This window comes from Bactrocera tryoni, chromosome 5 (genome assembly GCF_016617805.1).
Source record: "Bactrocera tryoni isolate S06 chromosome 5, CSIRO_BtryS06_freeze2, whole genome shotgun sequence".
NCBI lineage: Eukaryota > Metazoa > Arthropoda > Insecta > Diptera > Tephritidae > Bactrocera > Bactrocera tryoni.
The window spans coordinates 61,168,192-61,181,832 of record NC_052503.1 but is presented as its reverse complement, the minus strand read 5'-3'; the positions used below and the strand labels follow the sequence as shown (position 1 = coordinate 61,181,832).

Genomic DNA, 13,641 nt, shown 5'->3' with positions numbered 1-13,641 from the left:
TTTTTGCCATCCGTTACCTGCTGTATGTGCTCCGGTGTACTGCCTGCTAAGTTGTTTTTCAATGCACTCATTACACTCTCTGAAACGCTTCTACAGCCGCTCTCAAACTTGTTTTTCTGCTTCAGCTTGCAATTGCACGAGTTGATCGGCGCTCCGCGGCGGTTTTTGAGCGTGCAATTCACTCGAAAAACTACAATGAGGGTTGTTGTTGGCATTCCTCGTACGTTGCCGCTTGTTTTAAGGCAATCGCTTGTCGGCTTGTTTGGTAGCAAAATTATTTACGCTTGGCGGCTTCTCCATGGGCCACTACAGCACACCGAGGTGTTGTTAACACACTCAGATGGTTCAAGTTTTAGTGTAGTTCGTTGCTTGGCCGTGTGCGGTTGTGAATTTACTTTGCTATTAGGCAAGAAATTAATTCGAACATTTTCGAAACTCGGCAAAAATTAATACAAAAGCCGTATATAAATGTAGAGCACCTCTAGTTCCGAGATCGAGCATCGAAAAAGTGCCAAGTTTTCTTTCGTATTAGCAAAACCGTGATTAAAGCGAACACTTGGATTATCGCTCACGGTGCAGCTATTGCACAGAATTTGGAAAACATTTCTAATAAGTGTTTTAAAAAATATTATCAAAACATAAACAAATGATCATAGAATGCTAAATATTGTGTTGAAAATTATATCGGAACTCAAAATGAGTTTGTAATAAAAAACCATGAATATTTGTGAATTTTACGCAAGTAAATAACTCTATGAAAACAACAAAAAAATAAAACAAAATAAACGAAGGCAAAGCAAAAGCATCGAAAATATTTGTGTTTGCCACGGAAATAAGTTATTAGTGGTTTTGTGTTAAAAATAGTAGTTAAAAATCAAATTCACTCAAATTGCAATTAAATTGCGTGGGAAAATTTGGAGAAATCATAAAAATCGCATGACAATTGAGTTTTAATGTGCGCGAGTTACTGCTGGACAGTTGGAAAAGGTTGGTTGTGGTGTTATGAGAACAAAAAATAAATGTATTTAATTTTTGAACATTTCGTAAGCGCTCAAAACGTGTTGATATGTGAAAACGGTATTAGTTTATTATGTAGATTTAAAAATAATAAAATTTCAAAATTTAAATCTTATAAATATTGAAGTTGTCAAATGTATAGCGTAAATATATTAAAATCTTTAAGGACTAATTATTTGAAAGTTCAAATTTTTTTTAAACAAAATTAAAAAAAAAAAGTTTTTTAATTAAAAATACAAAATGAACAATAATATCAAAAATCACTAATTTTGAAATTTTGTAGAGGAATTTATTATTTGTATTTATTCAAAAGGCGATGAAGTCTCCACTAACATCAATAAACCATCTCAATGAGATTTAGGAAAATTGTGTTTAAAAATCAAGGCCTCACCTTTTTCTTATAATTTGTGGAAATTGGATTTTAACTAAAAATTCAGAGTTTAGCACAAACAAAAAAAATATAATTCTCAATTTGATAAGTTCTTGATTGAATCTTGTTTGATTTTAGTTTCCTTGCAATGAGCATCAATTTCATAGGCGCTAAATTCTTTAAATTTTTAAGGCAGTAAGGCAACCAATCTGTTTTTAATAATCTTACTTATATAGAGAAAGTCAAATAGGTAAAAAAAAACTAATGTGTTTGGCAAAAATTAATTCAGAGAATTGGTATGAGGAATATAAAAACTACTAAGAAAAAATGATAGGGAAAAACCAAAAAATTTATACTGAAAAGTTTAATACAGAAATAACATAATGCAAGATATCACTTTTCATTAATATTTTGTTTCACAATTTTAAAGTTGGAAATTTTGAAAATTCATATTTGTGATTTCTTGAAAATATAGTTTTTAGAATGATTATATATTTGTTGCTGAAATAAGTATTGAAATCTTGATACAAATTTGTAGTCTTTAACAACAAATTGTGTGGCTTGTGAATGATACCATTAAATCAAAAAAAAATTTTAATTTTAATAAAAAGTGTATCAATTCAGAAAATTTGCTATTAGTTATGTTTTCAGTTCATAGTTTGACTATTGTGTGTGTTTTTTTTAATTTTATATTAAAACGTAATTTAAAATAGTGTTAAATCACTATGTTAAAATGATTTTTGTAAGCGACAAAATATAAGTACACTTCCATTTCAAGTAGAATATTCAATTAATGAAGACGACAAAGCACAGAAATAAATTTGTTAGTAAACCGGAAACTCAACTGCACATAATTCACCATTAACACACACACACAAAGCAACATTTTCTCTGCTTTTTTACATTTTCCTATTTTTATAACTTTTGTGCATTACATTTCCATACATTTCACATTGAATTAATTTACTGCACTTCATCGCATTATTTAATTACCCCTTCTTTTTCTTTTTAATAGCAATGGAACGCTTATAAAATCAACACTCATTGAAAACGTGACGTATGAAATAGAGCAAACCTAAAGAATAACAACAACTACATTAGAACCACAGCTTAATAAGGATCCACATACACACACACGTATACACCACAAAATGTTGCAACTCAAGAGCATTACCTACATTTCGCTGCTCTGCCTGCTGCTCGCCACCAAAGCTAGCGGTTTGGCTAACTGTCCATCAGGTTGTCAGTGCGATGACAATACCTTGGTCGTGCAGTGCGGTGAGGGTCAATTGGATGTGCTGCCGATTGCACTGAATCCGTCCATACAACGCCTGGTGATACGAAACAACAAAATCAAGACGATCGACTCTTCGATACAATTCTATGCCGAGCTGACATTCCTCGATTTGTCGTCGAATCATCTAATGACCATACCGCAGCGCACTTTCGCCTATCAGAAGAAACTGCAGGAGGTGCATTTGAATGACAATAAGATCGGCGCAATCAGCAATAAAACATTCATCGGCTTGTCGGCCGTAACAGTATTGAATTTACGCGGAAATCTCATTTCCGAGCTACATTTGGGCACCTTTACGCCGTTGGCTAAAATTGAAGAGCTGAATTTGGGTAAAAACCGCATTGGCTTTGTGGATCCGAAAGCGTTTGACGGTTTGTCGCAGCTGCGCATCTTGTATTTGGATGACAATGCGTTGACTTCGGTGCCCGATCCAGTTATTTTTCAGGCCATGTCCAGTTTGGCAGAGCTCTTTCTCGGCATGAATACTTTATTGAGCGTACCGGCAGCGGCCTTCCAAGATGTGCCGGCCTTAACGCGTCTGGACTTACGTGGTGCTGGGCTACGGAATATCTCGCATGACTCATTTAAGGGTTTGGAAGCGCTGCGCCAACTGGATCTTTCTGACAATCGCTTGACGCGTATACCCACCTTCAGTTTGAGTAGTTTGGTGCGCTTAGAGGAATTGGCTTTGGGTCAGAATGATTTTGAAGTTATTGTTGAGGGCGCTTTTGTTGGTTTGAAGCAATTGAAACGCTTAGAAATCAATGGCGCTCTACGGCTGAAACGCATAATGAACGGCGCGTTCTCGACCAATGGCAATTTGGAGTTTTTAAACCTGTCCTCGAATAAGATGCTGCATGAGGTGCAAGAAGGCGCGTTGAGCGGTTTACCCAATATGCGTCATGTCATACTGAAAGCAAACGCGCTCACCACACTCGCAGAAGGCCTGTTTCCATGGCGTGATCTTATCACGCTCGATCTGTCGGAGAATCCGATCTCTTGCGATTGTCGTGTCATGTGGCTACGCAACTTGTTGGTGGAAAAGAACGGCACAAACGATGCGATCTCTGAGGTCTACTGCGCTTTTCCCGAACGGCTGCACGGTGAAGCTTTGCGTAACTTGAACTCGGCGCTTATGGGTTGTACACACACCGATCCGCGCAAGCAAGCTTTGATTGGCGCACTACTCGTCGGGTCGGCAGCCACGATCACCACCTTGGCGCTCATATTGTATCGTTGTCGTCGCAAGATACGCGAATACATCAGCAGCGGTGTTTGGGGTAACTCCGCTTTGGGACGCAAAGAACGTGAATACCAGAAGACTTTCTGCGATGAGGATTACATCACGCGCCATCAGCATCATCCCTGCAGTCTTGGTATACACTCGACCTTCTCAAACACCTACACCCCACATCATCCCGCTGCACGTCATTATGGCTTCTGCACCATGCCCATTAACGATTTGAACGCGCCAGAAGCACAGAAGAATCTGCAACAGCTGCAAGTGCCCACTGCCACAGTGTTGAGCGAGAAGAAGGCACTACAAACCGGTATTAGCATTGACGATTGCGCATCATACTCGCTACGGCTTAAACCCTGCAACGGCAACGTTGTGGAACCGCAGCCGAGCGTGAACCATTACACGAAACCGCAATTCGCACACTCCGCCGTTACGCTAGATGTCGGTGAGTCGTGTTACTCGTATGCCGATGTGCCAATGATGCATTCGCCCGCGGTGAATACATGCGAAGCACGCCAACACCAGCTGCGTCTCACGCAAGAGCACTTCAACCAACAGCAGCAACAACAGAAACAACAACAGCAGCAGCAACAACCGTCGCTGCATTATGGCACTTCATCACGTAGCGATTGTGATGCGTCTAGCGAGGTAATGGATGCCAATTATATTTACAGCAACACACACTATTCGATGCCGCTAGAGCAGGGACGTTGCACCAAAACGCCCACACCACCGCCAATACCGCCAGCATTGCCCTTACGTAATGGCATAGCGACTACGGGTCGTCGCTCCTTCATGGGCGCCAATACACAAAAGCAACAACAGCAGCAGCAGCAGCAGCAGCAGCCCTGCAACAACACAATGCGTAATCCCCACTGATCGCAGGTGTTTAGTGTGGGTAATGAGCTGCCACTGGCTGTGCGTTACCCTACCTATCACCATCCGAAGCTGAGCTTGCACGCTTAGTGGGCGCCAACTGTGATGTGACCGCGTGTCGTAGCGTAAGCGTATTATCAAAACGGGACTTTTAGATATGGTATACAGAGGGACGTTAGCGTGTAGGAGAGATCACGAGATAGAATTTCAAGTATTACTACTGGGGACCCTTAGTACATAAATAGTGAACCAACGAATTATAGAACATAAGTAACTAACTCGTATGTAATTAGCAAAAAAGATAATAGGCTAAGTCCGTGCACCGAAAAGTATCCTTTGGAACCCAGACTTTCAAGGAGTGAAATTGAAATTGAATTTCAAAATCAAAATGGTGCTTTTCAAAAATTTGTACATAAATAATAATTTAAAACAACAAAAGCACTTAGTTTTGACGAAGAAATCAACAAATCGGAAGACATAGCATTAAGTGTAAATAAATTATACAAATTGTCTAAGGACTACTTAGTTCATAAGCATTATCATTATTATCACTTTTTTGTTTCGAAAAAAGCACTGACTTAAATTTTAGTAAAGGTAAGTGTACCGTTAAGCGAAAACTGTACTTAACCGCTAAGCAAATGTAAATTATTTTATGAAAACTTTTGTTTAGTTAGTTTATTTAGTTTTAATAAAACAACACCACAGTAATTTCTAATAGTTAGAAGAATATTTAAATTATATATAAAACAACGGTAAAAAATCACAAAATTATCATAATGAAGTAAATAAAATATGAACTTTTTTGAATTAAAAATAAATAAATTTACGTTTTCATTAGGGGAAATGATTTGGGCTATACTTTGAAAAATGGTAAGTGGTTTGGTTATAGAAAAAAATAAAATTCAAAGTAAATAAATAAAAACAAAGGTTAAGGCTAAACAAATTCTGAAAACAAAAATATTTAAATCAATTAAATTAAAGTAATTTTCGCAAAGACTGAATGCTATTATTAAAAGAAAATAAAATATCAAGAAAACTATATAAATTCATTCAGTTAATTAAATTAAAAAAAAAATAATTATTTAATTGAATTATTAAACAATAAAAATGAAAAAATATCATACAAAATTAAAATAATAATTTTAAAAATCTTAATTCTTTTTTTTTGGATTGTAGCTTACAAGTCCTGAAATTATTTTTCAATTGATAGGATACTGAAAAGCAATGTCTCTCTTCAATTCGCTATAATGTTACACTATTGGTTAAAGCCGTTTTTTGTTTTTTGAAACATCATTTCTCAAATTGTAACTTCGAAGTAACATTATTTGGTAAATTACGTATGATTTTTTTGGCATATTTTAAACTCGAAACTCGTAAGAACTTAGACATCTACCAATAATCCTTCCTTTTAGAGTCCTCTTAATAATGTGAATGGCTGATAATCAAATTTTATATCAAAATGCTATTAACTATTTCAAAGTCATAGGTGTTGGCAGCTTTTCCCAAGATATTCTGTTCTCCACCAATAAAGTTCTTGAGGTTAACAGAAAATAAATGTCTCCTGTTGCTTGCTTTCGAAATTAACATTTCCATTGGTAGCACGTCATCTTTGATAAATATAACAAAATAATACAAAACGTCAACAACAATTGTTTAGACACATAACCTTAGAGGACTAAAATTACACGAAGAACTCCACAATAAACTGCAGGTTTCAAATTTCCCCATAAAACAGGTACATGAAAGAAAGCCAATATAGCTCTTTCAAACACACGCATACATGTAGATCTAACTAAAGACCTGAGAAACACACGTTTCTACATGACCACGCATATATTTCGAACGTTTCTCCGTGGCGCTCCAGCTGTGCAACGGATTGTGTGAAATTATCGAGAACTATTTTTGAAAATTGCAAAGAAATTAATAGCTCATCATTGCGAAGAGAAGGGAAGAGGAAACCAAGATCTTTTATTGCTTTTGTTGTTGGTAGGCTATCGCGAAGGCTCTTGGTGGGAATGTGTTTTTTGTTCTTGTGTATTTTGTTTTGTCTACGAAATAAAGGACGAAGGAGCACAATAAACACACAGCCTTAGCGACTTTTGTTTAACTAGTCCCAGTGTGTGAATGTGTGTTAGAAATTGAAAAAAGATATTATGCGGACATTGCAACGATTATGGATTTGCGGGGTTTCTTATAAGCACCTTGAGATTAAAGCGTGTAGTTTGGAGAAGAATAAGATTTCAGTGCGCAATTGTTATTGTTGTAGGCTCTTTAGCAGTGATTAGTTGACCTTTAGTAGACCTTGAACATATATGTATATACACACTATATAATAATTGTTTATTGCAATTTTTCAAATTCAAGCGTGCAAACTAAAGGTCAATACGACTGCAAGCGAGGCTTCTTGATAAGGAAATGACGTATTTTAGATTCTGTTAATATACTATTTACTTTCAAAAATTTTCTATTTATTATACTTTAATATTTTCGCAACGTGTTTCTACAGAGCATAATAGTTTTATTAACCTAGCGGCTGAATCTGAGAAAATGAGCTAAACTGAGTTCCGCATGACTGTCTGTCCGTTCGTCCGTCAGTCCGAAACATAGTTGAGCCTAGCCGGAACTACTCCAATAAAAACGTGTTGAAAAGAACGATAAGCATATAAACAAAATCGTCAGAAGCATTAAATTTTACCGTAAATTATGTTCAAGTCAGTATGAGATTGGATAAAGAGCGCGGAACTGCATGCTTTTTGCTGAAATTCCATTTCTCAGTGGCTACTGGGCAGATTTCTATCAAATTTTATGCAAAACATTGTATACAAATTATTGGGTTACGATTCAAAAATAAGCAAAGCAGCCGCCACTTCCGCCACTGTAAAAAAATCCATTAGATCCTTTCACTATACAATACATAACTAAATTAAGCAGTAAAACAGATATTGGAATATATAATAATAAAATAAGCGCAATCAGTCGAAGGTTATATGTTCCCGGAAGAAATTTCCTAACTTTCTCGGTGCATGCTCTATATGTATACTGCCGTTGCTATCTTACCTAATTTTTAGGGGCAATAGGCTTGGGGCTAAATCGAATATCGCAGTCGATGGAACGATGAGCTGTACGAGATAAATGATGACATTGACATAGTTCAGCGAATTAAAAGACAGCGGCTACGCTGGCTAGGTCATGTTGTCCGAATGGACGAAAACACTCCAGCTCTGAAAGTATTCGTCGCAGTACCCGCCGGGAGAAGCAGAGGAAGGGGAAGACCTCCACTCCGTTGGAAGGACCAAGTATCCAATTGGCGCCACGTAGCGAAAAGAAGAAACGACTGGCGCGCTGTTGTTAACTCGGCTATAATCGCGTAAGCGCTGTCTACGCCAGTAAAGCAGAAGAAGAAGTTATCAATGGCAGCACTTTTGAAACTTTTTCTCCACTGGAGTAGGTAACCTGATCCAGTCTGGTGTCTTGTGCGCAATACTGCTGAGCCTAGGTTTAATTCTTTAATTTGGTTTGGAAAATAATAAAAATCCTATGTTCATTTCGTGTACACTATTTAATGGCAGCGCCTACAATCTACCATAACCGGCTATAATTGTGAATGATTTTTTCAATAAGCACAATTTCGAAAACAACTATTTCTAACTCCAAAAAACTTTGTTACTTATGACTTATGTTATGAATATCCTTCAGACCTCTTGTTGAGAGGTATTTCGGTAGTTCTCCTTAATCGAGCCATATCCAGAAAACCAGAGGGGCCTTGTTGAAAGACGATATACCTTCGTGTTTGTAGCAATAGCTATTTTACTACATTTCAAAGTACGAAGACTTTTGCAAGCTCAACCTAACTTTTTAATAAATACATTTTATATATTAGGTTGTCAAATATCTCCCTTCCGCCTTTTTGCTCATTATTCAATGCTTTATAAAAATTGTTACAGTGATCGGATTTAGTTCAAATATGCGCCATTTCGTTCGATAATCTATTTCCGTCTTAACGGCGACTCCATTATACCGCCACCCCACAGAAACCCCCCTCCTTATTTGCGAAGAACTTGGACAGCCACTTTTTACAAGACTCTTTTGAGTTCAACTTTACACCAACATGGGCGTTCGCCATGGACAGGAAAAGGTGGTAATCACTTGGCGCTATGTCTGGGCTATATGGTGGATGCGATAAAACCTCCCATCCGAGCTCCCGTAGTTTCTAACGAGTCATCAACGAAGTGTGTGGTCTGGCGTTGTCTTGCTGGAACACTACACCCTTCATGTTGGCCAATTCTGGACGTTTCTGGTCTACCGCCAGCTTCAAGCGGTCCAGTTGTTCGCAGTAGACGGTAAAATTAAGCGTCTGGCCATATGGGAGCAGCTCATAGTGGATGATTCCTTTCCAATCCCACCAAACACACAGCAAAAACCTTCCTTGGCCACTGTTTGTGATTCATCGTCGCCAGTTACCAACCGCTTAAAAATGGGCCAATTTTTTTTCGTTTCAGCAGCATATCGCAGGCGTTGATTTGGTCCAGAAGTTTTTTTTGCGTCAAATCATGCGGCACACAAACATCAAGCTTTTTTGTGTATCCAGCCTTCTGCAGATGGTTTAATATGGTTTGGTGACTAACTCCCATCTTCTGGGCGATGTCACGAGATGCTATATTAAAACTTGAAAATACACGGATGGTCTAGAAACTATATGTTTTCCATGATTTGACTCGGTTTTAAATTTAATTTATTCGTCATATGATTCTTCCGAATTAAAAATCTGAAAAATGGTGAACTTTAAACATAGTAACGTCGAATTTCGACTCGGAATCGTCACACGCAAACGCATGTTATACGACTAAATTTTAAAAAAGCCAAGTCGTGATAGAGTTATTGCTGGTCCAAACAAACAAAATCCAGTCTCAGGAAGAAGAAGGTTTCTATAAATGTTGAACGGATTTGCAAACTAATTTGGCATAACGAAGGGATTCAAACTTTCAAAAAAGCTATTGCTTAGAAAGGTGAAGGGAGATATTTGACAACCTAATATATGTATATATATATATATATACTTTTACGGCTTTACAAGCACATTTAACAGTGTTTAGGAGAATGAAATATATCTTCGAATCAATAAGTAATTAAGCACAATGAAATCTGCAATAAAGCGCTAATCGATTATTCAAAGTCCCAAGCCGTACGGCGGAGAAACCAAATGTTTGCTTTACAGCACCACAGTGACTTAGTTTAATAAAAGGCCGTCACATGATATGAAGAGCACTAAAATAACAACATCAAGACTTGATTATATTGAACTTAGTTATTTCGAAGAAATGCATGTTGACAATGATTTTACAGAAATTTCACGCTCAATAAACAATTTCACGCAGAACAACTTGCGTGAATGTGGAATAACAAGGGCATAATTTCCTTATGAATGAGTTTATTTTTTTATTCGAACAAGTATTGCATCTTTGACTGCATATTCTTTACAATTAAATTTATTTTTTTCCAATAATCTTTATTTTTTAATGATTTCAATGGCTTCACACTCATCGTTTTGTATGTAGATATAGTTATATGAGTATATGTCTGCGCACCCATCCATGCTTTAACCTTTATTTGCCTGCGTGGCGATAATGTCTGCAATTATTTTATTCTCATTGCACGATAATGAACAATTTTCAAGCTGCTCTAATTAAAATAACAAACCGAAAAATATGATTTGTAATTATGGATTACACAAACAATAAATAGGGGAAAAAATTACATAAATAAATAGACCAAAGCAGTCGTGAGCGAGTCTGAGGTTGCACGAATGTGCTTTATCCAGCGGATCCGGCGGGTGTATAGAAATTCAGCAAGCCACACAATAAAAAGTTAATTGCAAAAGAATTTGTTTTGTATACACACACACACACACACGCGTACATTAAAATACACACGTTCAAACAATGGAGTAAAGTGGCATGCAAACCTGTTCGTGGCTGCCACATCATGAATTTAACGGCTGCGCTGTTTACAGTAATAGAGTAAGCGCGGTTGATTGACTGACTGACTGCGACCTGTACGCCCGAGAAGCTTGGCGTTTGAGCCACAACTGGCGGACAGACAGTGACTGACTCGATTGTCAGTGACTGTCGGTGATTGTGTTTGTGTTTGAACCTAGCTGTTTGTGTTGTTGTTGTTGTATTGTTATGCTGCTTACTTTGTTATTATTGTGCGATTATTTATATATTTTCATCCACTGATGGCGTGAAGAAGTAGAATACAGGAGATACAGCCATGAGGCATCACTGATAAGCAGTAATCCAACAAAGAGACAGAGGAAAATCTGAAAAAAACGAAAAATAAACTGTAACAATTGCGCGAGCTGGTATGCTTTAATTTCTGAAGTACACCATTAATGAGCGTTTTCAACACAGTCATCATTTAATAATGAAGCAAACTTGATTCTGTGTGCACATGCAATATAACACTTATGCACATACATATCTATGTATGTACATGTGCAGTTACTCATATTAAGAGGGGCGCTGTCGAAAAAAAGAAAGGCAAAAGTTCGAAGCGCGATCAGGCGCTCAAGTCCACAAGTCGTCAATGGACTAACAGAACACTTTGTTAATCGATTTTATATTGTTCCTTTTGAGTTGCAGTGGATAGTGGTGCAGAACGATAAAATATGGGCAGCTTTTTTCTGGCCACGATGTGTGATATAAACAGTTCGGCGGTTGCAGCAAATGACCAGCTCTTACACACTTATTCAATGATATACTCGGCGAAGTAAACTTTATATTAAAATAATAAAAAACATACAACAAAAACAACAAAAAAAAATAAAAATAATCGACTTTTTGAAAATTCTAACCCCTTAAGTACAAATAGTACATACAAAGTATATTTAAGACTATATTTGCGATAATTTTTCTTTTCTAGACCGCGTTTAACTTCCTAGGGGTTAAACGATAATATAATAGTTAAGTGCCAGCTTGGGCACAAAGGTACTCATGTCAATTTTATTATGAAATTTTTATTGCGATCTGATCCGGTTTAGAATTGTGTCACATAGATAGTAGGTATATCTAAAATCCTATTTCGACCATTATCAAACTAGTGTTAAGTTTTAATTTAAATTGATATGGTTGTGGCTGAGATATGACATTAGTTGGTGAGACATGTGTATTGAACCTATAAAGTTTGGTAGATTAATATACATATGACTCAATTAATTTTTCGATTACCACCATTCAGTGGTTCGTCACTCCGATTTCGACTATCTGGAACATCAACATCCTTAGAGGATTAAGTAAACATTTCTAAAAGTAAGCCATACATTGCTTAGTCTTGTAAAACAAATGGATATACAAGGTGCGTTCCAAAGTAACCAGAACTTAAAAAAAAAACAGAAAAAATGGTTTTTTCCGCAAAATCGATTTATTTTATTCAAATATAAGTAACAGTCTCCTTCTGCTTCAATACAGCTTTTTGCATGCCAAAAGCATGTCGAACGAGTGTTTTAGCTCGTTGACCGGTATGGCCGCCAGTATGCCGGTGCAAGCCTTTTGAATAGTCTCTACGTCTGCATAACGCTTTGATTTCATAGGCAAATTCATTTTTCCGAAAAGTAAGAAGTCGCACGGTGCCATATCAGGTGAATGGGAGAGTGGTTAATGGTTAAAATGTGATTTTTGCTCAAGTAATCGTCCTTCGAATGTTGGTTGAATCGATGTTTTGGAGATGTTCAGTTCCATTGATTCCATGAATTTCAATGATAATTTCCGCTAATTTTTGATGAATTCACACACAGTTTCGATGGAATTTCCGGTGATCACGGATTTTGATTGGCCCAAATGTTGATCGTTATTTAAGTCCTCACGGTCACTTTCAAAACGTTGAAACCACTCGCGCACTTTGCTACGGGATAGGCAATCATCGCCATAATGTTGTTTCAACAATTGAAATGTTTCGGAAAAGTTTTACCAATTTTAAAACAAAACTTAATGTTCGAAGCTCATTTTCGCACCGATAACACAAGCATACCGACGCTTAAAAGGCAATAACTTCACCTACAATCAATGAAATGTCATGAAATTCTTACTGGACAATCGATAAAGATATAGAGGGCGCCACCAGGGGGCGTTGGGTTCAAAAAGTCCTGTTTACTTTGGAATGCACCTTGTATTTTTTCTGTAGTCGAAGAAATATTACCCGACGTGTACTCTATGAGGAAGTAATAAAGCATATCCCAAAAGGTTTGCTTTCTAGGTTAGCTTTTTCATATGGATGCCTCTTGGACAAACCTAGGATTGCGAAAAATTAACTGTGCATAGAGCAAGTAGTGGCTGTTCATGTCTCTCTCTTTTTCTCAGTGATAATACTTTGTCAATTCGTTATTTTTCAAAATCGGTATCCGTGTTCCATAACTTGTCAAAATTAAAGTCTTACCAAACACAGCACTTGGTAAATTGTCGCGTTACAATTAACAGGAGCTTTAAATAGATTTTTCAATGTTATATAATCTATGCATTGGCCAAAGGTATCGTTAGATATTACTTCTTTAAATTTAATTAATAATCGTAGACCAGCTGTAAAAACAAGTTTCTTTAGGGATATTAATGGACTGTTGATTTTCTTACGAAATCAAAATAAAAGAATAAAAATATGGGTCCGATTTTAGGTCAATAAGCTAGAGAATTATATAACTTTGAAGAGAAGTTTCAAGTAAAATCACATACACATAATTGAGTTAAATCGTTTAATTTCATATTTGGTCCTTAAATACTTGTCGAAATTAATTTTTGAATTTAATAATGTTTTTACTCCTTTTATATCTAAAAAATAACTGCATTAAAAAAT

The 13,641-nt window shown here is 36.6% G+C and overlaps 1 protein-coding gene across 1 annotated transcript; it reads left to right on the top strand.

Annotated features, from left to right (window-relative positions):
• The first annotated feature begins 369 nt into the window (after window positions 1–369).
• On the top strand, window positions 370–5,586 carry LOC120777808 (leucine-rich repeat neuronal protein 3). The gene is made up of 2 exons (XM_040109343.1): window positions 370–987; window positions 2,403–5,586. Exon 2 carries the CDS (start codon window positions 2,539–2,541, stop codon window positions 4,801–4,803), a length of 2,265 nt encoding a protein of 754 aa, XP_039965277.1. The 5' UTR covers window positions 370–987; window positions 2,403–2,538; the 3' UTR covers window positions 4,804–5,586.
• The last annotated feature ends 8,055 nt before the right edge of the window (window positions 5,587–13,641 follow it).

Excerpts from the sequence above, each read along its gene's own strand:
- LOC120777808 (XM_040109343.1), top strand. The coding sequence starts at position 2,539 with ATGTTGCAACTCAAGAGCATTACCTACATTTCGCTGCTCTGCCTGCTG.